Source organism: Penicillium brevicompactum (genome assembly GCF_028827555.1).
Source record: "Penicillium brevicompactum strain IBT 35665 chromosome Unknown utg000005l_segment0_segment0, whole genome shotgun sequence".
Classification (NCBI taxonomy): domain Eukaryota; kingdom Fungi; phylum Ascomycota; class Eurotiomycetes; order Eurotiales; family Aspergillaceae; genus Penicillium; species Penicillium brevicompactum.
In genome coordinates, this window is record NW_026623208.1 from 1,908,575 (window position 1) to 1,930,154 (window position 21,580).

Sequence of the window (21,580 nt, forward strand, 5' to 3'; positions counted from 1 at the left end):
ACTCCAGAATATGCACGTCTAGCCAGGTCTAACGGCACAAGGCACAATCTGACAGGGGTATCGAGGATGACATACTGCCCATATCAGGTAGTGGGGGCCATTGATCGACACTATGGAGTGTGTCAGACGTCCATCACTACTGTTTTGGAATCTTCACTCCCTGCAGAACTAATTTCCCGAACCTTTACCCGTGACAAAGCGATAATCCCGCAATGGATTTGGAATCCAAGGACTTTCGCAATTGGATACAGGAGGCTGACATCGGTGGAGGCTGTTCAGTGCCCAGTGGAGCAATCTCTTCCTCGACGTTGCACGTTAGCGGCTCATACGCTGATGCTTTGGGGGCGAAGAAATGACGGACACTAGAGAACACAGCGGACAGAAAAGAAGGCATTCCCTTCTCATTTTGAGTCTAACAAGGCCTACTTCGTGTCCTTGATCTTGCAATGATGAACATGAGGGCTGTTCTTTTCAGCTTGCTTCTTCTAAAAGCTGCTGCTATTCCTCAGGGTATCCCGTCGTCGAGAGCCTCAAGTTCGACTATCTGCAACGGCCCTAGCTGCTCTAATTCTGGCTTCTCATCTTCTGCCCAGACACCGAATCCATCCACTTCCTCCATTCCATCGTCCTCAGTGGAGCCGACGAGCTCGATTGGGCCCTCCAGTGATGCCAATCCAAGCACCTCCAGTGTCTGGTCCACAGATGGTAGCTCGACAGCCGCCATTGGGTCTTCTTCTTCTTCTTTTGGGTCTGCAACCTCAACTGCAGTGATTCCTACTGGCAATCCAAGCACTACGCCACCTAGTGTCTCGTCGTCTGCAGCGCCCACTCATTCTTCCACCGGGGGATCATCTTCTGTGGATGCAAGCTCCAGTAGCTCTATTACGAGCTCTTCCATTGCTGGATCATCAACACCGAGCTCTGCCTCCACCGGGTCTTCCTCTGCAGACTCTTCTGCGCCGGCATCCTCTGCGCCGGCATCCTCTGCACCGTCATCCTCTGCGCCGTCATCCTCTGCGCCGTCATCCTCTGCACCGTCATCCTCTGCGCCGTCATCCTCTGCGCCGTCATCCACACCAGCATCCTCGACACCGGCATCTTCTACACTGGAAACCTCCACGCCAAGTACGTCCCCAACAGAGTCTTCCACGCCCAACTCATCAACCCCGGCGTCTTCAACCCCTGCGCCATCCACCACTTCCACTTCTGGAGATGCTAGCTCTACAAGCCCACCTGAAAGCAGCGTGTCATCAGAATCTAGCACTCTTCCAATCATCACTATCACATCTCTCTCTACATCGTCAGTGAGCACAGTGACAGGGGTGGATAAAAATACCCTGATCGAGACAACGGATAAAGATGGTCACCATACCGAAGTTGCCTTCTTGTGGCACTGCTGGTTCTGTGGCGGCGGTGGACTATTTGCTTGGGGAATTGGTAAGTTGCATTGGCACACTGAAATGTAAAACTACCGCTCACACTCATATAGGACCGGACCCAGGTGTTTATCCTCCTCCTCCCAATCCCCCAGTTACGAACTGGCCAACGATCACTATTGGTAACGACAAGCTCCCCACTCCTGAGCCTGAATCCACAGCCTCTCAGCCCTCGTCAACTGAGACATCAAAGACCACGACCTCTGAGTGTACTACCAAAACAGTGACCAACAGCTGGGTATCATGCACACCGGTTCCAACAACTACGAGCTCCGGAACGCCGTTGTACAGCAACAGTTGTACCACAAGTACATCGGTGGAAACAGGCTGCAGTGCTACACCTTCGTCGTCATCGACCTCAGCAACTACAACGCCTTCGGCTTGTACTATCGCTATGAAGGCTACTCCATTCGCCACACTGACAGATCCGATTCCTGATACGTCTGACACAACCTCTACCCCAGGAGGCACGTCAACAGCAAGCAGTAGCTCGGCATCAAGTAGCCATGTATCTACTACGTCGGCGAGTGGCTCCTCGAGCTCATCACCAAGCGCCACACCCTCAAGCACCCAAAGCATCAGCTCAACGAGTGGATCTTCATCAAGCTCAAGCCAGGCAACCACTAGCTCCTCAAGCTCAGGTAGCTCGTCTTCTATCTCTACCAGCACATCCTCGTCCACCAGCAGCTCCGCCTCCCCAACAACCAAAAAGACCTGCACTGGTGGCAATGGAGAGACATACCCAGTATCCCTTCTGAACACCGAAGGGTCTCAATCAGGAAACCTAGACAAGTTCTGCATCGCCGCCGCCAGTCACACAGACTGGCCCTACAAGCAGACCTTCGATGGTGAATATGCTGGCGACCCGAAGGCTGTGATGGAAATCTCAACCCAAGAAGGTTGCACCCCTCCATACGACGGACAAATTTCAGCCGACTACTGCAAAGAGTACATCAACCTACTCGCTAATGACTGCGACACCGACAGTGGCAACAAGCACGGCGGAACAGTGTCAACAGACAAATGCTACACCTTCAGTCTAAGTGTCACGTCTGAGTCGAAGCTCAGCTGCAAAGGCGGCAATGGGTGGACCTGGCCTGTTGATCTTCTGAACGGAGATAGCAGTGACAGTGGTGTCATTGATAATTTCTGCACTAATGTGGAAGCCAACACCTGGGATGGATTCCATGAGGATTATACTGGTGAAGGAGAGAGTGACAACGAGTGTACGATCACTCTCAATCTGAATGATTGTGATGGTAAAATGAAGCTATCGCATGACGAGTGCGTGCATTATGTTGGGCAGATTGCCAACAACTGCGACACTGACAGTGGAGATAAGCATGGTGGTATTTTCGATGTTGGAAACTGCCTGTCCTTTAATATGACGATGTACGATCCTTCCGTTGTGTTTGGAAGTGGTTAATCGGTCTTTTTGTATATATCGAGTTGGATTTGGAAGTCTCATAGGACCAGACATGATGAACTTGCAACTGATTCCAATATAATTCAGTTCCATATGAAACAAATCAATAGTAAAAGGCCTGCTTAACTAGTAGTATTGATAAACTCAGAGCACTTCGGCTTACTTGGAAGCTTTCTCCGCTGCCTGAGAAATGACATCTTCCCAAACAGCGAGATCATTGGAAGGAATACGAAGACCCTTCTCTGTTGAGGCATCCGCACCCTCGACAGGAGGACGAGCACCAGGTAGATCCAAGATAGCCTCACCATCCCGAGCAAAAGAGATCAGCTCCTCCTCTGCGCCCCATTCACCCATAGCCATTACGCCAATAGGAACGCCACTATCAGCAGCATAGCCCGCAGGGCAGGTGATGGCGGGACATCCAGTAAAGTTGGCCAGCCACACATACTCCATGTTCCGAACGGAAGCCTTTCCATCAGACAAACCACGGGACAGATCCGCCTCCCCGCCATCAATATGCCACCCAGGGATAGGGGTGGTGGGTGTCAGAATCAATAGCCCAGGGTGGGCCTTGAAAAGATGGGCTAGATGGGTCATAAGAAGGTTCCGCAGACGCTGAGAAGCAAGCAAGTCTTGTGCGGTGATCTGCCACATGCCCATGGAAACAAGTACCTTGTTCGGCGCCGTGAGCTGTTTGATATGATCGGCATCAACGCCAGATGCAATTTCCGCCATGATAGTCAGGACGTGCGCACGCTGACCCTCAGTAAGATAAGGAATTTCGATGTCGATGACATTGTAACCCTCCTTGCGGTAGTAATCAATAGCCCTATCGAACGCAGCACGAACCGGAGACTCAGCTCGATCGATCCAGTCGCGGACAATTCCGATCGTCTTAGTTCTCTTGGTATCTGGGCGAGGGGGCTGAGGATATGGGAATTGGGAAGAGATAGGGTCTTCCGAAGCCGGTGCCGGTGTCGCCATGGTGCGATATGCCAGAGCAAGGTCATCAATGCTCGTGGCCATGGGTCCAAGGACACCAACAGTGGGCGCCAGGCTCTGAGATGGAGCGCCGGACACGCGGCCATGCGAAGGCTTCAGCCCCCAAATACCGCAGAACGACGAAGGAATCCGAATCGAGCCTCCGCCATCTGCGCCAAGCGCAAATGGCACGAGGCCGGCTCCGACAGCATATCCAGAGCCACCGGAGGAGCCACCGCAGTAATATTCTTTGTTATGGGGGTTTCGAGGCGTGCCGTAATTGGGGTTGTTATTGTTGGTGTCTAGCCCCAGCTCGTGCATGCTGGTTTTTCCAATGATGATAGCACCGGCATCAAGCCATTGCTTCACGCACCAGGAAGTTCCGTCGGAGCCATGCTTGAAGTCCAGCTTCGATCCTAGTGTCCGTTTGTAACCCGTAACGTGTACCTCATCCTTCACCGCGACCGGGACACCATCCAAAGGTCCTAGCGACTTGCCCTCCTTGTATCGCTCCGTAGACGCTTGCGCTGCTGCGTAAATTGCTTCGGTTTGAGATTCGAGGAAGGCAGTCGAGTGCTTTCCGGGAGGCTGCACGTCGCGCCGAATTAACGGCAGCAATGTCTCAATGACAGTCGTCGGTGTCAATTCTCCTGATTTATAGAGCGCATGGTAGTCTGCAGAAGTATAGTATCCATGGTTGCCTTTCCTGCGCGAAAGTGTAGCAGATGATGTCTTCGCTGCTGACTCGGCCTTGTTGGTGTTTTCAACGGGGATCACGGTTGGATCGTACCGGCCGGCGTATTGGCTCAGGTGAGGGATTTCGCGAATGACTCCGAATCCGGCATTGCGCCAGAAGTAACTCTGGACGAAATTGACGTTATGGATCCTGCGTTCAAGAGGAAATATCAGTATGGCATGATGGTGACCTTGGAGGTCGTGGTTGCTCACAATGTCGCGCCGATCGCTAACGGTGTTCCGCGGAAGACTGGAATGACTTGGTCTTCATGTTTATATGGGACAGATGGACCCTCGCGGGGAGGCGGGTAATTGATAAAAGTCCGCTCGCTCATGATTGTTGGAGTGCGAATTGAAGAGGAAAATCAGCCGAGAGAGTCGAGTTCAGCTGTTGAGATTATTGTCCCATGACATCATGCCGCGGCTCAACAGCAATCTACAAGCACGCTCCAACTGATCATGCAGGTCTATCAATAATTGAGACAAGTTAAATATGAATATATAGACATCGTTTTATTGAGATCTAATGGTCCAAAATATACAATTACAAGCTCAACTTGATGTTGTACTTGTCCATTGCCAAGGCAGCACCAGTGAGGACTGCCGCATAGACAATCAGAATGCCCATGGCCTGTGGCGTGTTCAGGTCCAATGTTGGCACGCTCAAATTTACAGCCCCGGTCAGGAGGTTCGCAATCAAGAAAAGCGCAAGGCCTCCGCGGTTGAAGGCATGCAAAATCGGGCTGGTCGCGAATGATGCTTGCTCAGCCTCGGCTTCCTTGGTCGTCGCACGGTGAACTGCCGGGAAGAAGACAGTCTCGGTCAAACAGAACAAGAATAGTTGTACACTGTTGAACGCAGATACCCACAGCACGTATGGCATGTTGGCCAGTCGACGCGAAACTGGGATATTAGCACCGTGGCCGAAGGCGTATGTGGAGTTGAAGAAGAAGATCGTTGACCAGAACATTCCCTGTAGGACCAGATTTTGCAAGACAGATTTCCGCGCTTGCTGGGGCGACTTTGTCGCTGAAGTGCCTCGGGGAATGATGCGAATTCCAACACCGCGTCCGGCAAGGAAGATCGCAAAATATCCAATGAAAGAGAAAACGCCCTCGCGGTTCTTCGATAGTAGGTCCGGTCCCCGTGGTGCCACAAGAATGTAGCGCTTGAGGTCAGTGGATTCCAGAGCGACCTGGTAGAGAACCGCGGTCAGAAGTGCGAGCACTTCGTACGAAGGAATCAACGTCGTCAGAGAGTCAAACAGCTCCACGAATGGAGGCAATAAGCCGAGTGTGAAAAAGAAATTCCAGTGCACACCGTACTCAGTGACATGCTCAGCGTAGTCCAATCCCTTCACACTCCACAGCCGGATAAGACCCAGCACAAGCAGAGGAATTGAGTGTCGAGCGGAACCTATCAATCTCTTGTACAAAGCTGCCTTCGGTGTCTTCGAGTTGCGGCCCTTTAGCACAGCGCGTGCGGAAACGACACCGGCTGAAAACACGAACGAGCCAACGCCCAGGTCCATCAGCGACGTGCCCCAATTCTCAACCTTGGCGAAGCGACGTGGGAATGCGCGGAAGTCCACCGCCAGGATCGCCACACAAGTGACAATCATCATGGCGGCGCGGTAGGTTGTCAAGAACGGGTGGACGGGCAAGGCCAGCTGTTCCTCGGGGGATTCATTTTGGGCCTTGGATTTGCGAGGTGGTTTGGCCTTTTGGGTAGTGCGCTGGCCGTGTCGGGTAAGGAATAGGAGGACGGCGGGGGAAACGAGGAATATGTTGAGCAGGAGGGGCGCCGACGAGTATGCAGTCGTTGCGAACAAAATTGCTAGTACGTTGAGGATGAAGTCGGCGGCGATTCCGGCGGGGCCGTATGGTGTGAAGAATGAAAGCCTCGATTGGAGCGCGGACCAGAGGAGAACAGATGTCTAGAAGAAGCTTCAGTTAGATATGAGTCAATTGCGATTGTATGAAGTGGGCGCTTCTTACTGAAGCAACGAGAGTGACTGTGTTGATTTCGAATATTGTGCTTCCGGCAAGATTAGACACGAAGGCCTCCTTGCGAGCTTTGTAGCTCGGATCCATGTTGATCAAGTGTCTACACAGACAGTCAATCCCAAGGGTTGAAAAATAACGAATGACGTGGTGACGAAGCTGGAGAAGCTCCGAATGTTCTATTTACCCGCAATCACCTGACCATGCCTCGAATCGCGAGAACAACTGTCAAGATCAAAGATGACACTCTGTCAATTGAATATGCATATGTCTCGCTGGCCAAATCAAGTAGTGCGAGGCAGCATAATTTTATGAGGGCTTTAAGCTGCGGAATTGAAAGATGCATGTGATTTGCGTTGCAATTAATGATGTGTAGTAAACTGTTCGTGAATCTATCGTTCTATAAAAACATTGACTTGATATGCTCTTTTTGCCATCCAGGGTATCTCAGTAAAAACGACTTAGGATCTGGGCTTTCCACGTCCACCACCACCGCGACGGGCACCACGGCCTCCGCGGCCTCCTCCGCGCTTCTTCTCAACACCGCCTCTGTCAGCGCGACCAGCTCCCGGGCTGAGCGCATCGCGGCTCTTGTTTCGGCCGCCGCGACCACCCTGTGAGCGGTCACGGGGTCTGCCACCGCCCTTTCGGTCGAAGTCGTTGGGGTCAGCGTAAGTGAAGCCAGGGATACCCTTCAAGCCCATCTTGCCAATGACCTTCTTGTCCATCGGAGGAGGTTCGGGACATCCCATACCCTTGACGGCCATTTCGTTTGCAAGTTGGACCAGACCAGCCTTGTCGAGACGCAGTTGGCGCAGAAGACCGGAACCAGCGAAGAAACCGATGAAGGAGGAGTATGCACGCTGCTTGGATTCTTCCTCGATGGTGTACATGGCGTCCATAACAGCCTTGTTAAGAGCGGGAGCGGCCGCGTTGATGGCCTCGGAGTCGGGGTGGGGCTTGATGGGGAGATGGCGGTTGTTTTTCATGAAGAAAGACTCGCCCTCGGTGAGGAGAATGATGGCACGGCCATCGGCGCCGGCGCGAGCTGTACGGCCAACACGGTGAACGTACTGCTCGCCGTTGGAAGGCAAACCGACCTGGATGACCAGATCGACGTTGGGGAAGTCCATTCCACGGCCAATAACGTCAGAGGCGAACAGGATTCCAGACTCGGCCTCCTTGAACTGGTTTGTGGTTCTTGTGCGAGCACCCTGGTTGAGTCTGGAGTGGATCTCGTACACCTTCAGGTGAACCATACCCTTGCAGAACACACCTGCGAGGAGACCAACCATGTGCGCAGTCACACCGAACACAATGATCTTCTTGGATTCTTTCTTGATTTCGTGCTTGAGAAGAGATGCAAGAGTGGTAAAGGTATCTTTCACGGATGGCATCAGCACAGAGTACTGGGGCACTCTCTCGTGTGTTGGTGATTCATTTTGGTCAATGGTAGAAATGCTGGTGTAGTCCCTTCGGAGCACAACATTGACAACATCCTTGACCTTGGGAGGGACAGTGGCTGAGAAGCACATTCCCTGCCATCCAGTGCTCTTCTGGGGAATGAGCTGGAGAATCCGCTTGACATCGGCGATGAATCCACTCTCAAGCATGGTGTCAGCTTCGTCCAGAACCAGTGTCTGGATGCTAGAAAGCTTCTTGGCGGTAGGAGTTTCGGAGAGGTAGTCGGTCAGTCGGCCCGGGGTTGCCACCAGAATGGAAGGCGACCCCTTCATGAAAGCAGAATGCGCAGATGCGCGCGCAGTTCCACCAACAGCGATGTGGCACTCAAGGCGAGTCTCCAGCTGTGATGTGAGTTGATCACATGATTTTGCGATTTGCTGTGCGAGTTCTCGAGTAGGTGTGATAATCAGAATGCCGACTTTGCCCTTGGGTGGGGTGTTTCCATTCAGCAGGCAGTGCAGCGCAGGTAGAAGGAATGCCAATGTTTTTCCTGTGCCGGTCTTGGCTTGGACAAGGCAGTCACTGCGCCAGGTAGGGAGTTCAGTCAAAACGCGGTGCTGGACGGGCGTCATGTCATTGAAGCCCATAACGTTGAGAGCCTTCAAAAGTCTAGGGTCAAGCTTACCAGCCATGCTGGAGTAAGGCTGAACAACTTCAGTTGCCTGGAGTCCTTCCATTGTGAAGGTGGTGTCGGATATCAAAGAAATCTTCAGCAAGGTGGAGGTCAAGAAAGCTCAATTCACAAGCGGTGGCGACGGGAATTGATGGTTGGCAAGGAGCCAAGAGAGCGATGGAAAGAATCAAACAACTCAATTTACTATTTATTTTTGCGAAGTGATGCAAAAACAAAATATCGATATTGAATCTAGCTGTGAACAACGCAGAGATTGTTGCCAAGCATCAACTTGACTTTTGCACTAAACATAAGCATCTTTTGATTGGCTGTCAGTCCCACTTTGGTGGGCCACCACGTGATCTCGGCATAATAGCTTGGGCCCTAGTGCAACAAGTGCTTTCACGCTAAGGGGCAATCCTGATTCTTTCAAAATTAGTACACGGAGGATATAGTTTGGAGTTTGGAGTACGGAGGGAGTAGTGATCATCACTTTGACTCCCAGAGTTCCAAGGCAATCTTCTCTTTCGAGCCTTGGGATACTCTCCAACATTTACTTGTGGACTGTCATCTTTAAAAAAGTGTCTTCAACAGTCTATCAGATCATGTCTCTTATCCATCACAAATCAAAGCAGGATAATATGCAATCCTCCAGGTTGGGTTTTCATATATGAGACTAAACCTGATACCTCCAAGGGCTATGAAGAGTGATATGCTCTGGGAACGGTGCGTAACCTTGGAACTAGACCGCCGACCCTCAGCGTTGAGCCCCCAGCGTCAATCTATCCGTACAGACCACGGCGAATCGAAGGAATGCAAATTGCCAGAACTTGAATCAATTCAACAGTTGGTGATATAGTACATGCAGCTGGAAAAAAAAAAAAAACAAAAAAACAAGAGATGACAATACACGTAAGATAACACAGAACGCGTCTTCACACATAAACATTAAACCCGCGGAAATGGAAGTGCATGAAAGGTAGGCTCACCTCATGATGATACTTGAGTTGGGCTTGTAGCGTAGTCACCGGACTTGTAGGGCAGTCCCCAGGGAGATCCTGAAGCGGTAAAGGAACCCACACCCCTGGTGCACTCCTCTGATAAACAACTCGATCCTCCCAAATAACGCAATCATCGTATCGGACGTGGTCTTTGTAGACCTTGCAATCTTCATACTCAATGCAATCTTTCGATGGGTCTTCCGCTTTGATATGTCTGATGTACGCGTGTTTCGTATCTCCCGAAGGTGGAATTCGAAGATGAGTTGCAAAGCCTTCTTCGGAGGGCAGCTCGTTCTCCTTTGATATCAAAGGTGGCGAATGACACTCTCCCCAATGCCCTTTGCCATTAGCAAAAAGAGCAGAAGATTTAAGGGACGACCAGAATGCCATTTCGGGAGAACACAATGCTGACGAAGTGTGAAGTTGTCGATGGGATGTGATTTTGTGTGCAACGTATGAAAGGTTGCGTGTAGTCGGCTTTGGTGTGGTTCTCTGGAGCAGGCGAAGCTGTGGAGTAGATGTTCTTTTAGTAGTTGTCAGGAATAAAATCTAAAAACCAAGCAGGAAACTTTATACAAATTATTGAGACAATACAATACGCCTTGGAAACCGTCCCGGGTACGTAGATTTGTAGCAGCCAGGTTTAATTTAGTACCTAGGTATTTCAAGTACCGTTCTGGTCTAGTCTAATGATCTCCTAGAAGAGGTTATAGTTATAACGGTAGCCTGGAAGAGAAGATCTAGGCGTACAGCTCCCTACGGGGGCGTAGAAAAAGATACTTGGGTAAATTCATAGAAAGATACCCAGAAAGACGTTCAAAAAGATATCCAAAAAGATACTGATTGAACCAACCCAAGAGTAAATTCCGTAAAATTAATACCAATCGAATGTTATTGTGTCGGAAATATAGAAATTGGCACTGGCCGCTATAGACCTAGGTACCTAGGGTACGCAACCTTGGAACCAGGCCGCCGACCCTTTGTCTCGAGGTATTGGAATGATATAGTTCGAATCAGGCTAAACTATGAGGAAATTGCATTGCGAGGGCTGTGCTCTGGCAAAATCGATCCAGGACACCACATCGTCCCCGAACGTATGCCACCAAGACTTCAGAAACGACAGAACACGAGACCGATCCAAGGCCCGGCTCAAGTTTATCACAGTCTTAAAGCCATTCTCGATGATTTTTTGGCCAAGTTGATCTCCGCGGAGCTCTGTTCCAGCAATAAAAAGAGGCCAAACGAGATCTTGGGTGAAATGTAATCTGTTTCGAGTGTGGGACAGCCGTTGTAGACAGTCTAGGATTTGATCACGGGCATAACTTTTATCTTTGTCGGCTGTGGGTAGTTCGGATAGTGCTTGAGTACTGTATATCAGTGTAGCGTAGTAATACATCCGCACGACCAGTTCGAAGTCCTGGCGCTCAATATCCGACCAAAAATAGATAGTTTGGTTGACGTGCAAACAATGTGATTTGGCCGATTCGATTCGTGCATGAATGTTTTGAATTTGGAATGCGGATGGTGGTGGTAGATTTGAAAACCGAGAGCGAGTCTTGAGGCGCTCTAGTTGGGTTATGGAGTGGATGACGTGGACAAAGTCAACCAGCACGGCGTCTTCATTGCTTGTCGGCGGGTCCAGTAAGATATCATCGATCTGATTGAAACTCGTGAGATTCGTCCACACGGATGTTGAGTAAAACTCTTGCAGGAGAAACTTTTCGACCCGAAAAAGTGGATGATGCATGCTCGAACGATTTGCTCCAGCCAATATGATTTCACGGGCAGCAAGCAGATGAACACGCCATCTTGATGTTTGCGCTTTCAATAAATCACTGTTGCAGATCATCATCACAGACCCTAAAGTCAGATGGAATGTTGTGACTGAGCTTGTCTGCGTTGGAGGCAAGCGGGTCAAGTCACCCAGCTCCTGTGCCAGCAGGACCAGAGCTTTATTTAAATGAGCATCGGAGATATTTCTGAAGGTTTCACACCAGGGGTCATCGTTGGGGTACTGGGAGGCCAGATCATGCGCCGCTAGTGCGAGAAGAGATGTGAAAAGTGTCTCGGAGCTTTCAGCGAGAGGGGAGAATTAGCTGGCGCCATGGGTTCTGTGGTCCATCAATCCACGCCAGTCTATGTGCCACATTTTGCTCAAACCAGTTGAGCAATTTTAATGAATGAGGAGGTTGCGGTGTTGACAAGGAGAGGAGAGAGGGTGGTATCATCAAAGGGACCTCCGGGGATGGCCGTGGTACCAAGGGGGCATCATGCCTGGGCATCAATCTTCCAGTTAATTTGCCCCGACTAGCAACTCCTTGGTCCCATTTGAGCCTCGTTCCATACCCGGGACATTCGAGGTTACGTTTTCCACATTTCTTACAGCCGGGCAAGCTAAGATCGCACTGGATACGTCTTCTTCGACATGTTGAGCAACCTAAAAATTACTATAAGCATTGCATTACCAAATAACCGGTCAAAGATACCTTTAGGTGACATGAGCAAGGTGAGGCTCTCCGACATTTCTAAAGCGAGGTACAAATTTTTTAATATTAGAGGGCGAAGTGGTAAAATTCCTTACTCCTTTCTATATTGTGACCGCATTGATGAAATCTTGCCGGCCAACCCCACTGCGCTAATCCAAAATAGGATGGTTGATAGAGATTTTGATAATGCAGTCTGGCGAAGTGCAGTCTGGTTGGAGGTTGCCCTGATATTTATGGGTCCCAGCAGCAGAAGTATAGCCTCACGTGATGATTTCATAGATTCTGGCAGGATTTTGAGAGGTAAAAGCCTTGGGGAGATGAGCCTTAAGACATGCTTGATTTTTCATAGCTGATTCGAGGTTTTCATATTTTCTTTCAACCTCAAGGATCAAATTGCTGCGGGAAAAAAAAAGCCATTGATACCCTGGCAATGTCTTTAACGGTACAGGTGACTGCGCCAAATGGCCGAAGGATTGAATTACCAACTGGATTGTTTATCAACAACAAATGGGTGAAGGCAGTGAAGGGTGGTAGTATCACAAGTATCAATCCAGCGTAAGTAATGTTATCTCCGAGAGAAAGAAGAAAACCACTGACCTAGCTCACCAGAGATGAGACCAATATTGCATACGTGCAAGCCGCTACAGCCGAAGACGTCGACATCGCCGTGATAGCAGCTAGAGCTGCTTTTTTTGCAACCTAACTGGGTGGACATGCATCCCTCCGCCAGAGGAGAGCTGATCCGAAAATTGAGTGATCTCGTCCAAGAGCACATGGAAGACCTGGCGACACTTGAGACATGGGACAATGGAAAGCCGTATTCTGTCTCGCTGAATGAGGACCTTCCGGAAGTGGTAGGGTGTCTGAGGTATTTTGCTGGCTTCGCCGATAAACTCCATGGTCAGGTCATCGAAGGTGGCGCAACCAAGTTTGCGTATACAGTACGGGAGCCAATTGGTGTTTGTGGACAGATCATTCCGTGGAACTATCCCCTCATGATGGCCGCTTGGAAGCTCGGACCGGCATTAGCTGTAAGTCAACAGCTCTGGATAAGTCATTTTGCCATTGAATCTGACCAATTTGCAGTGTGGAAACACGGTTGTCCTGAAACCATCTGAGCTCACTCCCCTCAGCATTCTGTACTTTGCCAACTTGATCAAGGAAGCAGGTTTTCCTCCGGGCGTCGTGAACATTCTCAATGGTCGAGGAGAGGAGGCCGGAACTGCAATTGCGAGCCACCCAGGGATCGATAAGATTGCGTTCACGGGGAGCACAGTCACTGGACAAAACCTCATGGCAATGGCTGCATCAAATATCAAGAATGTCACACTTGAGACTGGTGGCAAATCTCCGTTACTTGTTTTTCAAGACGCAGATCTGGAACAAGCAGTGAAATGGACACATGCTGGCATCATGAGCAATCAAGGTCAGATTTGCTCCGGTACCAGTCGGATCATTGTGCAAAAAGATGTTTATGAGGAGTTCATCGCAGCGTTTCGGCAATACACGGAAACTACGAGTAAGGTCGGTGACCCATTTCATGATGACACATTTCAAGGGCCACAAATCTCGAAGACCCAATATGACAGAGTGCTATCATATATTGAGTCTGGTGTCCAACAAGGTGCTCGTCTTGTTTTAGGTGGAGCACCACCAGACAAAAAAGCGTCGGGCTTTTTCATACCTCCAACAATCTTTGCCGACGTCACAGACGATATGATCATCTCCCGAGAGGAAATTTTTGGACCAGTGGTTGTCATATCAGCATTTGAGACGGAAGAACAGGCTGTTCAAAAGGCCAATGACTCGCCGTATGGTCTTGGATGCGCCATTTTCACCCAAAATCTTGAACGCAGTCATCGATTGGCCCGGAAGATGGAAAGCGGAACGGTATGGATCAACAGCAGCAACGACAGTGATTCACGAACTCCGTTTGGGGGTGTCAAGCAGAGTGGAATTGGGCGGGAATTGGGTGAAGCTGGACTGTTGACATATTCCAGTATCAAGTCTATTCACGTCAATATTGGCGCAAAGCTGTGACGTGGTCTGCAAAGATTGCCATCAAATGCGTTTTGCAGTTGAAAGATTGTACCGTGGGAGCAGGGTGTACTAAATTGCGTGATGTGAGGGAAGATGGAGAGCTGGGTAGCTCGGCAAACTAGAGGCATGCAGGCAAGCGACGTACCTGACCTACCCCATGACGAGTTTCAGAGATCCGGCCGGGACATCGCGCGACAAGGATGGCATGGTACCATGATCTGCTATCATTGATTCCAAAATTCAACGGGCCACTGGTTTGACTTGATCCATCCTACCGTCGACTCTCACATTCAGACCTCGGCAATCGGTCGCAGCACAATGAAATTGACTCACAACCGGGAACAGCCTTGAATTGCCCCAGATCAAATACTTACAACAATTTATTCTCCCAACAAGACATCGACGTCGCTGCATATGATAAACCGCAAGTGACGTAGGCCGCGAATGCTCCCGGCTACGGAGTAAGGCTAGGCGCATTAGCCCTTCCATAGTTGGTGCACCAAAATAATTGACCAATTGGCAGCAGCTGGATGGATAGGATATGCAGTTCCAGGAACGCTATCCTCTCAACGAAAGTCCCCTTGGACCTGAAACATTGGGCTAACCAAATTCCTAAGAAATGCCCCTGCCTAACTTCCAGACGTTTGTGTCAACATGGTGCCGTTATACTAAACCCGGTATTACATCCGAAGTGATCGGCCGGGGAGCCCGGACCAACTGTGTCTAGAACGTAAAGTGGAGAGATTCGCGAGCGCCAAGGGGCCGTTTATACTCAATTAGTAATTGATAGAGGACCGTGTCTAAATCGGCGATGGTACGGAGTATAGGATTTCTCGCTCTATATTACGGGCCTGAATGCCACCGCAATAGTCTTCGAGGTTTGAATATTGAGAACCTGACTGCGAGCACCAATGGTTGTCTCGTGGGGATATTTTCGCATGCTGGCGGGTTAGATTAAACAGCCCTGGGAGGCTGTATTCTTTTTCCCGCCGTTACCACGTTTATTAGCGCGATCGAAATACGGCGTTTCGCGGCTCCTTATGGTGCCAGCAAAGCTGAAGCCACATGATTGCAGCAGGGTAGTGATAAGTCCGCCGATGGTCACCGAAGAGATCGATCTTCTCGATCTGATGTGCCATAAATGTGGTCCACAATGGGTGGGCAATGCCTCAAAAGGGAATCTGTTACATCTCAAGTCCTTGGAGGGCATCAACCTGTGAACCCAAGGGTCCGATCTTTGCTTTAAGTTTGGGAAAAGAAGAGCCTCGGGTACCTCGACGGGGTTCAAGAATCTGGGGGCCGAAATGAATTTCTATCCGCCCTTTTGACTTGTTGTGCAGCCACAGACCCGGGGGCGGCCGTAGACCGATGGAGCAACGCGCACAAAATCGAGACATTGGTGTTTCAATAGTAGTTGAAAATTTGGAACAAAGCCGCGAGACTGTCAAATTAGTGCCTTTTTTCGACCCCACCCGATGGGGTCATCGCATGTCGCGAAGCTGCGCGAAGCTGCGCGAGCCAACACACAAGATGGATGGAAGGGAAATCGAAGCCCAACACGAGGTGCTGCCCAGACATCGAATCGGAAAAGGCTTTATCTCATGCCGTTAAGTGACAGTGACATCGAGAGCTCGGCACCTGTATGCTCGCATAAAATCAAAAAAAAGCGGATCTCGAGATGGGGGCCATCCACCGTAGTGGCTGGGAGAAAGCCGCTATAGCCATAGCTTGTACATACCCACACGGTTCGTCTATTTGCCAACGCTCATTGGTCGGTTGCAAATCCTTTTCAATCTGTCTTTTTTCGCCGCATCATCGGGAGATTGGCCTGGCGCGTTGGCGGGCGATCCGGAGATGAGGGGTGACACCATATCCTTATTTAAAACGTTTTTCCGGATGGACATAGACGGGGCAGTTGATGTTCTTACATAGCCTCATTTTCTATTGAGGCCAACGCAGCCTTGCACTCGCACGGCCTGCCGCTATTTTCCTTAATCCCTGCTCGGCTCGGAATAGTCTGAAGCCACCCACTCTCGATCCTTGCGAATAATTGAACTGTCGTTCTCTTCCCCCATATGAAGTCAGTTACACGTGTTGAATGCTGCATTCATGGTGGTTGACGGAGAGCCCTCTGTGTGAAACAATATTGGACAGGGGGAGGATAGCTTGGCTGGGACTCGTCTGGTATTCAGCCTCAGCCTCAGACAAGAAAACGGGCTGCTATGAGTTCCCAAGAGCCTCCCAGGAGGCGAGAGTCACGCTCGGGGACTAGAAAGGTATCCACATTATCCACGGAACAGCTCGAGCGGAAACGTGCCAACGATCGAGAAGCCCAACGATCTATTCGCCAGCGCACGAAGGAACATATAGAGCAACTTGAGGCTCAAGTTGCCTCCTTTCAGTCACAGATCGAGGAGATGAGGCTCCGAACCGATCGATTCGATGAAGTCATGCAACGAAATGCATTGCTGGAAGAAGAAATGAGTCGTCTGAAGCAACAGATAGCTTCTCTCACTGGGCGACCGGAATACGTTGCCGACAGTGAGTCGATGGGTCCTTTTCGAAGTGGCTGGACTATGGAGGGCGCCCAGAGCAACACTCCATCCGAGATCTCCACAGCAGGGACCTTGCTATCGCCGCACTTTGCCCCATCCTCGAACCCCAGAACGCCATCAGCCCTTTCGGCGTCGAGTCGGGCTTCTCATCAGCATGACTGGCAACAATACCCCTCCGCGAGATCACCATCCCTGGGTGCATCCTCCAACCCAGAATATCCCAGCCGCATGGATTCGTACGTGATAGACGGCCAGCTTCATCAAGGACAGCGCATTTTTCCACCCTCGATCCCTGGCACAGCACCTCATATCAGCTTCGGTGGCCCAACAGACCAACAACAGTCTGCTCCTCCCTTCTCTCAACCCTCTTATGGCAGCCGATCGCTCTCTATGCCGAACGCCAGTTCCGTATCCCAACCAACCTCCGAATCCTTCCAACCCTCAGGCTCAGCGTACCCGCAACAAATGCCGCAACAGCAGCAACAACAACAGAGTGAAGGGTATGACTACAATCCTCAATGGACATCTCAATCATGAACAATCATGAAGCCGAGGCAAGGCGCGGTGGTGTCCACAAAAGTGGGCATGCCTGTAGCAAGCGTAAAGCTTAAAAACAAGGCCTTTATACGGCAAGTTTGCCCATCCCGACATCCTCAACCAAAGACTGATCAATGTTATAAACAGCATCATACCTTTTGTCATGTGTCAGCTTGGTTGTCGTGAAGACAAAGTGGAAATGATCTCCGCCTCGGATAGGATATCCTGTCGGACATGTTCCGGTCCCACTCTCGATCTACGTGCTCCAGGCTGTCAGCCGTTCCAACCACTTGAGATTGGCAAAAAAAGCACCGACTGATCCGTACGAGTGGACATATTGAGGTTGTGTTTGTAGATTGAGCTGGCAATTCGCTGCCGATCCTATCTTATATATACACTGGCGTCTGTACACAGCGCGGGATTAGAACCAGTCCAAGCCATGATCAACAATGGCTTTCAACGTGCTGTGTATCCTCAAGAGGATAATAGATTCACCTCCCAAAAGTGATGCGCCCAATGATGCACATCTTGGAACAATTTATAAATAGCAATAGATATCAATTATCGCACCGTCTATTGCGTGTACTGCTTCTGGAGAAGCTTGGCGATGGTCTGCAGCTGGATGTTGCTGGTACCCTCGTAAATAGCACCGATCTTGCTGTCGCGGAACATCTTCTCGGCGATGCCCTCACGGACGAAGCCCATACCACCCATCCACTCAACGGCGGAGCTGGAGACACGGCCAGCGACCTGGGAGGCATAAAGCTTGGCCATGGCGGCATCCTGAACAAAGTCCTGGCCAGCCTCCTTCTTACGGGCGGCATTATAGACAAGAGCGCGTGCAGCTGCGATCTCGGTGTATGCCTGAGCGATCTGGTGCTGCATACCTTGGAAGTTACCGATCAGCTCACCAAACTGGCGACGGTCGTTCCACACGTATCTTTGTTTTCAGGTCAGTCAATTGAGTCGGTGAATCCAGATTGAAAGGAAAACTTACCGAGCGGCGTTCTCCCATGCGCCAAGAGCCAGGCCAGTCATCTGGGCGGCGATACCGATACGGCCCTCGTTCAGCACGCTGATAGCATACTTGTAGCCCTGGCCCTCCTCGCCGAGCAAGTTGCTCTTGGGGATGACGCAGTCATCGAAGTTGAGCACACAGGTGCTGCTAGCACGGATACCGAGCTTCTTTTCCTTCTTCGCAATAGAGAATCCAGGTGTATCCTTCTCAACAATGAAAGCAGTGATGCCCTTGTAGCCCTTGCTGGGGTCAATGTTGGCAAAGACGATGAAAATACCCGCCTCCATGGAGTTGGTAATCCACATCTTGGAGCCATTGATCTTATAACCATCGGCGGTCTTCTCGGCCTTCGTCTGCAGGGCGAAGGCGTCGGAGCCGGACGCAGGCTCCGAGAGACAGAAGGAGCCAACGGTGCCGGTAGTGAGCTTGGGGAGCCATGTGCGCTTGGCCTGAGCATCACCGTACTTGAGGATCGCAGTGTTCACGAGGGTGTTGTGCACATCCGCCAGGACACTGACACTGGGGTCGACGCGTGCAAGCTCCTCAATCGCGACGATGGCCGCGGTGAAGTTCATGCCGGCACCGCCGTACTCCTCAGGGACCTCGATACCCATAATACCCTGCTCGAAGAGCTGCTCCACAATCTTTGTATCCATGGTCTCAGCTTCATCCATGTCCCGTACCTTGGGGCCGATTTGCTCCTGTGCGAACTTTGAGACCATCTCGGACATCATGGATTCCGTGTCGGACAAAAGGGTGATGGGTGTGGGTGTGAGCTCGGCGTCGGCGTCCCGTCGGAGGGGGGTAGTAGAGAAGGCATAAGCACTAAAAGAATCAAGATTCTGGTTAGCAAAGGCGGTTCTTGAGCTTTCTGGCAAGCAAGACTCGTGGGAATGGTGACACGGTACCTTTGGATGGGTCGGCCGGGAGCTAGCCGCTTGCCCGCCAAGCGGACTGAGGGGGTACGCGACAAAGGCCGCAACGCGCGAATAATAGAAGCCATGGTGAATAATTAGAGTGGGATGTGAAGAGGAAAGAAGAGGAGGAACGTGAAGGTCTTAATCACAAGGGTCGCGGTGAGCCTCGGTTACCGGCGGCGCTGGGGATTCGCGGGGACCGCAAAAGTGGGGCTTGTCAAGTTGCACCGAGGATGACTTCGATACCGCTCGGCCAGTTACCCATTGGATACTTACACTGCGAATCGCTATATCTGCTTGGACTTTTATACGAGTTGAATGTGTCCACAACCTTGGAGGTGGCGATGTTCACTCGCCATATCAGCACGGAGAGCTACAGCCTGGGGAAAGCACACGAGGCAAAAAGACATGTGAAAGCCTACGAGCAAGGGAAGTCTGGGTTAATGTGTCTTGGGAAATCAGTCAATTTAGTTAGTTATATGTAATTAGTGTAAGCAGGAAGCTTTGAAATGTTTGGCGAGCGTCTTATTATCACCAGGCTAAATATGTGTTGTATTATGTGGACATCGAGTCCTCGCCGCATATTTGCAAATCACGGGACTCGCCCATCATTGCCCTCTATGTATTTCCAAAGGCTGAGTTTTTCCTATACAATTGCATCTCTCACAATCTTACATCAAACACCTTTCCTGTCGTTGGTGTTGTGTCGAATCAAGTCCTCTCCCGAGATACTGTCATCGCCCGATGACGGCCCGGCATGGTTCTCCATATCCTCGAACCGAGTCACAATGTCGGTAGTGATGACCACGTCTCTGGATCCGCTAACAATGTGTTCCTTGCTTCCATTTGGCCCCTCGGTCGCCGTGAGCTCCATCCAGCCCGGGTCGTCATCTTCGCCACCGAAGGTCTTTCCGCGGTAAGCATTGGATTGGAAATGAGTATGGCTGGTAGGGTTGGACTTGTTCGTGCCATAGGCTGCGTTTCCGCTCGAGTTGCGATATTGATACGGCGTGGATGTTTTCTTAGAGGTCAGACCGAGGCGTTGGAGGACTCTTTCCATGAGAGGTCGAATCGGCGGCACGCAGCCCACAACGATGACGATCCACGCTTCTGTCGACGCCCATATCACGAGTGAGGATTGAGCCCCTGGAAAATGAAAAGGTCAGTAATGATCTGGCGTTGCAATTCAAGAACATACATGTTATGTCTGTTGTTTCGGTCAGCGCCTTGAGCTCGTATGTTTTAACAGCGGAGCAAACTGCGGCTCTAGATTCGGGTGTCAGCGCGGTCTAGTGAGACCCAAGACTCGAATGATGATAGCTTACATCCATCCCAGTCCCATCAGTATAGACAAGGCTATCTTGATCCTCAACTTCATTTGAAGCTTCCAGAAGAGATGGACCGGGTAAGTTGCCAATACCGCATCAGTGAATGAATTGAAGCCTTCGAGATCAGCATGCGGTTACACAGCCGCCGAGACCTTGACTCACTGGCTTGGAAGAACGAATAGTTCTGATTAATCTTGCGCCCTGGATCACAAGTTCCTTCCACAGAGTCATCCCACAATTTGTGCATTGGCTGGCACTGGCCGAGGATAGTTCCAAGCACGGCAATGTTGATCGCTCCAATAAGCACTCCAAGAACAATCAACAGCCATGGTTTTTTCTCGTGGCGACCACGGATCTGTACCAGAAAAGCAAGAATTGCAAGCTTACCCAGCATACTAGCAGCGATGGCCAGCAGCTGAAATACCCACGACCATTTCAACGCTAGAACTATACCGTCGTCGGAGAGAGCACTTATATGCTGGCCCATTCCAGCATTGACTGAAAGCTGCAGAAACACCTGAGCTGTGGTCTCAGTCGCCTATCCAGTTCTCATGTCAGCTTGCAACCAGAAAGGAAATAATTATACTAACTCTCCATACTTACCACTGTCAAGCCAGCGATAGCAAAATCCCATCGGAACCGGCCCACGAACTTCCAATTGCTCACAAACCGCAGCGCGAAAAGGATCAGCCCAATGCAAGTCTCCGTCCAAGAGATTGCAAGAATGAGGGCAGCATTATTGTCAGCCATCTGCGGCTTCAAAGCGGGCGCGTCTCCCTGCACTTGGTCGATATGCACGACAATACTAGGAAGTATGGATGATTAAGTGAAAAGGTCCAGGATAAAGTCATTATATTAACAGCTCATTTTGCATATTCAGTGGAAAGTGCTCCGCAATTTGGAAAAAGCCTCACGGTGTACAAATTACAGGGGCCATCCCTTGTTTGCCTTGTGGAAGACAGCATCTCTCATACCAGCACACACACGCACACGCACACGCACATCACACTTCAGCCATCTAAGCCAATAAAGGTGCTTCG

The 21,580-nt window shown here is 50.6% G+C and overlaps 11 protein-coding genes across 11 annotated transcripts; 3 read left to right on the plus strand and 8 right to left on the minus strand.

The window, feature by feature from the left end:
* Window positions 1–505: 505 nt before the first annotated feature.
* N7506_006548 (uncharacterized protein) lies at window positions 506–724 on the minus strand (the record flags this gene model as incomplete). The annotated part of the gene is made up of 1 exon (XM_056955841.1): window positions 506–724. The coding sequence occupies one exon, from the start codon at window positions 722–724 to the stop codon at window positions 506–508; it is 219 nt and encodes a 72-aa protein (XP_056810175.1).
* A 105-nt stretch (window positions 725–829) lies between these two features.
* N7506_006549 (uncharacterized protein) lies at window positions 830–1,276 on the minus strand (the record flags this gene model as incomplete). Its single annotated transcript, XM_056955842.1, has 1 exon — window positions 830–1,276. One exon carries the CDS (start codon window positions 1,274–1,276, stop codon window positions 830–832), a length of 447 nt encoding a protein of 148 aa, XP_056810176.1.
* Window positions 1,277–1,359: 83 nt separating this feature from the next.
* N7506_006550 (uncharacterized protein) lies at window positions 1,360–2,862 on the plus strand (the record flags this gene model as incomplete). The annotated part of the gene is made up of 1 exon (XM_056955843.1): window positions 1,360–2,862. One exon carries the CDS (start codon window positions 1,360–1,362, stop codon window positions 2,860–2,862), a length of 1,503 nt encoding a protein of 500 aa, XP_056810177.1.
* A 159-nt stretch (window positions 2,863–3,021) lies between these two features.
* On the minus strand, window positions 3,022–4,913 carry N7506_006551 (amidase; the record flags this gene model as incomplete). The annotated part of the gene is made up of 2 exons (XM_056955844.1): window positions 3,022–4,729; window positions 4,792–4,913. 2 exons carry the CDS (start codon window positions 4,911–4,913, stop codon window positions 3,022–3,024), a joined length of 1,830 nt encoding a protein of 609 aa, XP_056810178.1.
* Window positions 4,914–5,122: 209 nt separating this feature from the next.
* On the minus strand, window positions 5,123–6,671 carry gwt1 (putative GPI anchor biosynthesis protein Gwt1; the record flags this gene model as incomplete). Its single annotated transcript, XM_056955845.1, has 2 exons — window positions 5,123–6,514; window positions 6,576–6,671. The coding sequence occupies 2 exons, from the start codon at window positions 6,669–6,671 to the stop codon at window positions 5,123–5,125; spliced, it is 1,488 nt and encodes a 495-aa protein (XP_056810179.1).
* Window positions 6,672–7,042: 371 nt separating this feature from the next.
* N7506_006553 (DEAD/DEAH box helicase) lies at window positions 7,043–8,722 on the minus strand (the record flags this gene model as incomplete). Its single annotated transcript, XM_056955846.1, has 1 exon — window positions 7,043–8,722. The coding sequence occupies one exon, from the start codon at window positions 8,720–8,722 to the stop codon at window positions 7,043–7,045; it is 1,680 nt and encodes a 559-aa protein (XP_056810180.1).
* A 1,955-nt stretch (window positions 8,723–10,677) lies between these two features.
* On the minus strand, window positions 10,678–12,086 carry N7506_006554 (uncharacterized protein; the record flags this gene model as incomplete). Its single annotated transcript, XM_056955847.1, has 2 exons — window positions 10,678–11,731; window positions 12,073–12,086. 2 exons carry the CDS (start codon window positions 12,084–12,086, stop codon window positions 10,678–10,680), a joined length of 1,068 nt encoding a protein of 355 aa, XP_056810181.1.
* A 489-nt stretch (window positions 12,087–12,575) lies between these two features.
* Window positions 12,576–14,185, plus strand: N7506_006555 (uncharacterized protein; the record flags this gene model as incomplete). Its single annotated transcript, XM_056955848.1, has 4 exons — window positions 12,576–12,700; window positions 12,755–12,812; window positions 12,883–13,176; window positions 13,232–14,185. 4 exons carry the CDS (start codon window positions 12,576–12,578, stop codon window positions 14,183–14,185), a joined length of 1,431 nt encoding a protein of 476 aa, XP_056810182.1.
* A 2,222-nt stretch (window positions 14,186–16,407) lies between these two features.
* N7506_006556 (bZIP transcription factor) lies at window positions 16,408–17,277 on the plus strand (the record flags this gene model as incomplete). The annotated part of the gene is made up of 1 exon (XM_056955849.1): window positions 16,408–17,277. One exon carries the CDS (start codon window positions 16,408–16,410, stop codon window positions 17,275–17,277), a length of 870 nt encoding a protein of 289 aa, XP_056810183.1.
* Window positions 17,278–17,850: 573 nt separating this feature from the next.
* Window positions 17,851–19,298, minus strand: N7506_006557 (acyl-CoA dehydrogenase; the record flags this gene model as incomplete). Its single annotated transcript, XM_056955850.1, has 3 exons — window positions 17,851–18,217; window positions 18,275–19,120; window positions 19,204–19,298. The coding sequence occupies 3 exons, from the start codon at window positions 19,296–19,298 to the stop codon at window positions 17,851–17,853; spliced, it is 1,308 nt and encodes a 435-aa protein (XP_056810184.1).
* A 590-nt stretch (window positions 19,299–19,888) lies between these two features.
* Window positions 19,889–21,290, minus strand: N7506_006558 (uncharacterized protein; the record flags this gene model as incomplete). The annotated part of the gene is made up of 5 exons (XM_056955851.1): window positions 19,889–20,358; window positions 20,411–20,478; window positions 20,538–20,655; window positions 20,703–21,078; window positions 21,144–21,290. 5 exons carry the CDS (start codon window positions 21,288–21,290, stop codon window positions 19,889–19,891), a joined length of 1,179 nt encoding a protein of 392 aa, XP_056810185.1.
* Between the last annotated feature and the right edge of the window lie 290 nt (window positions 21,291–21,580).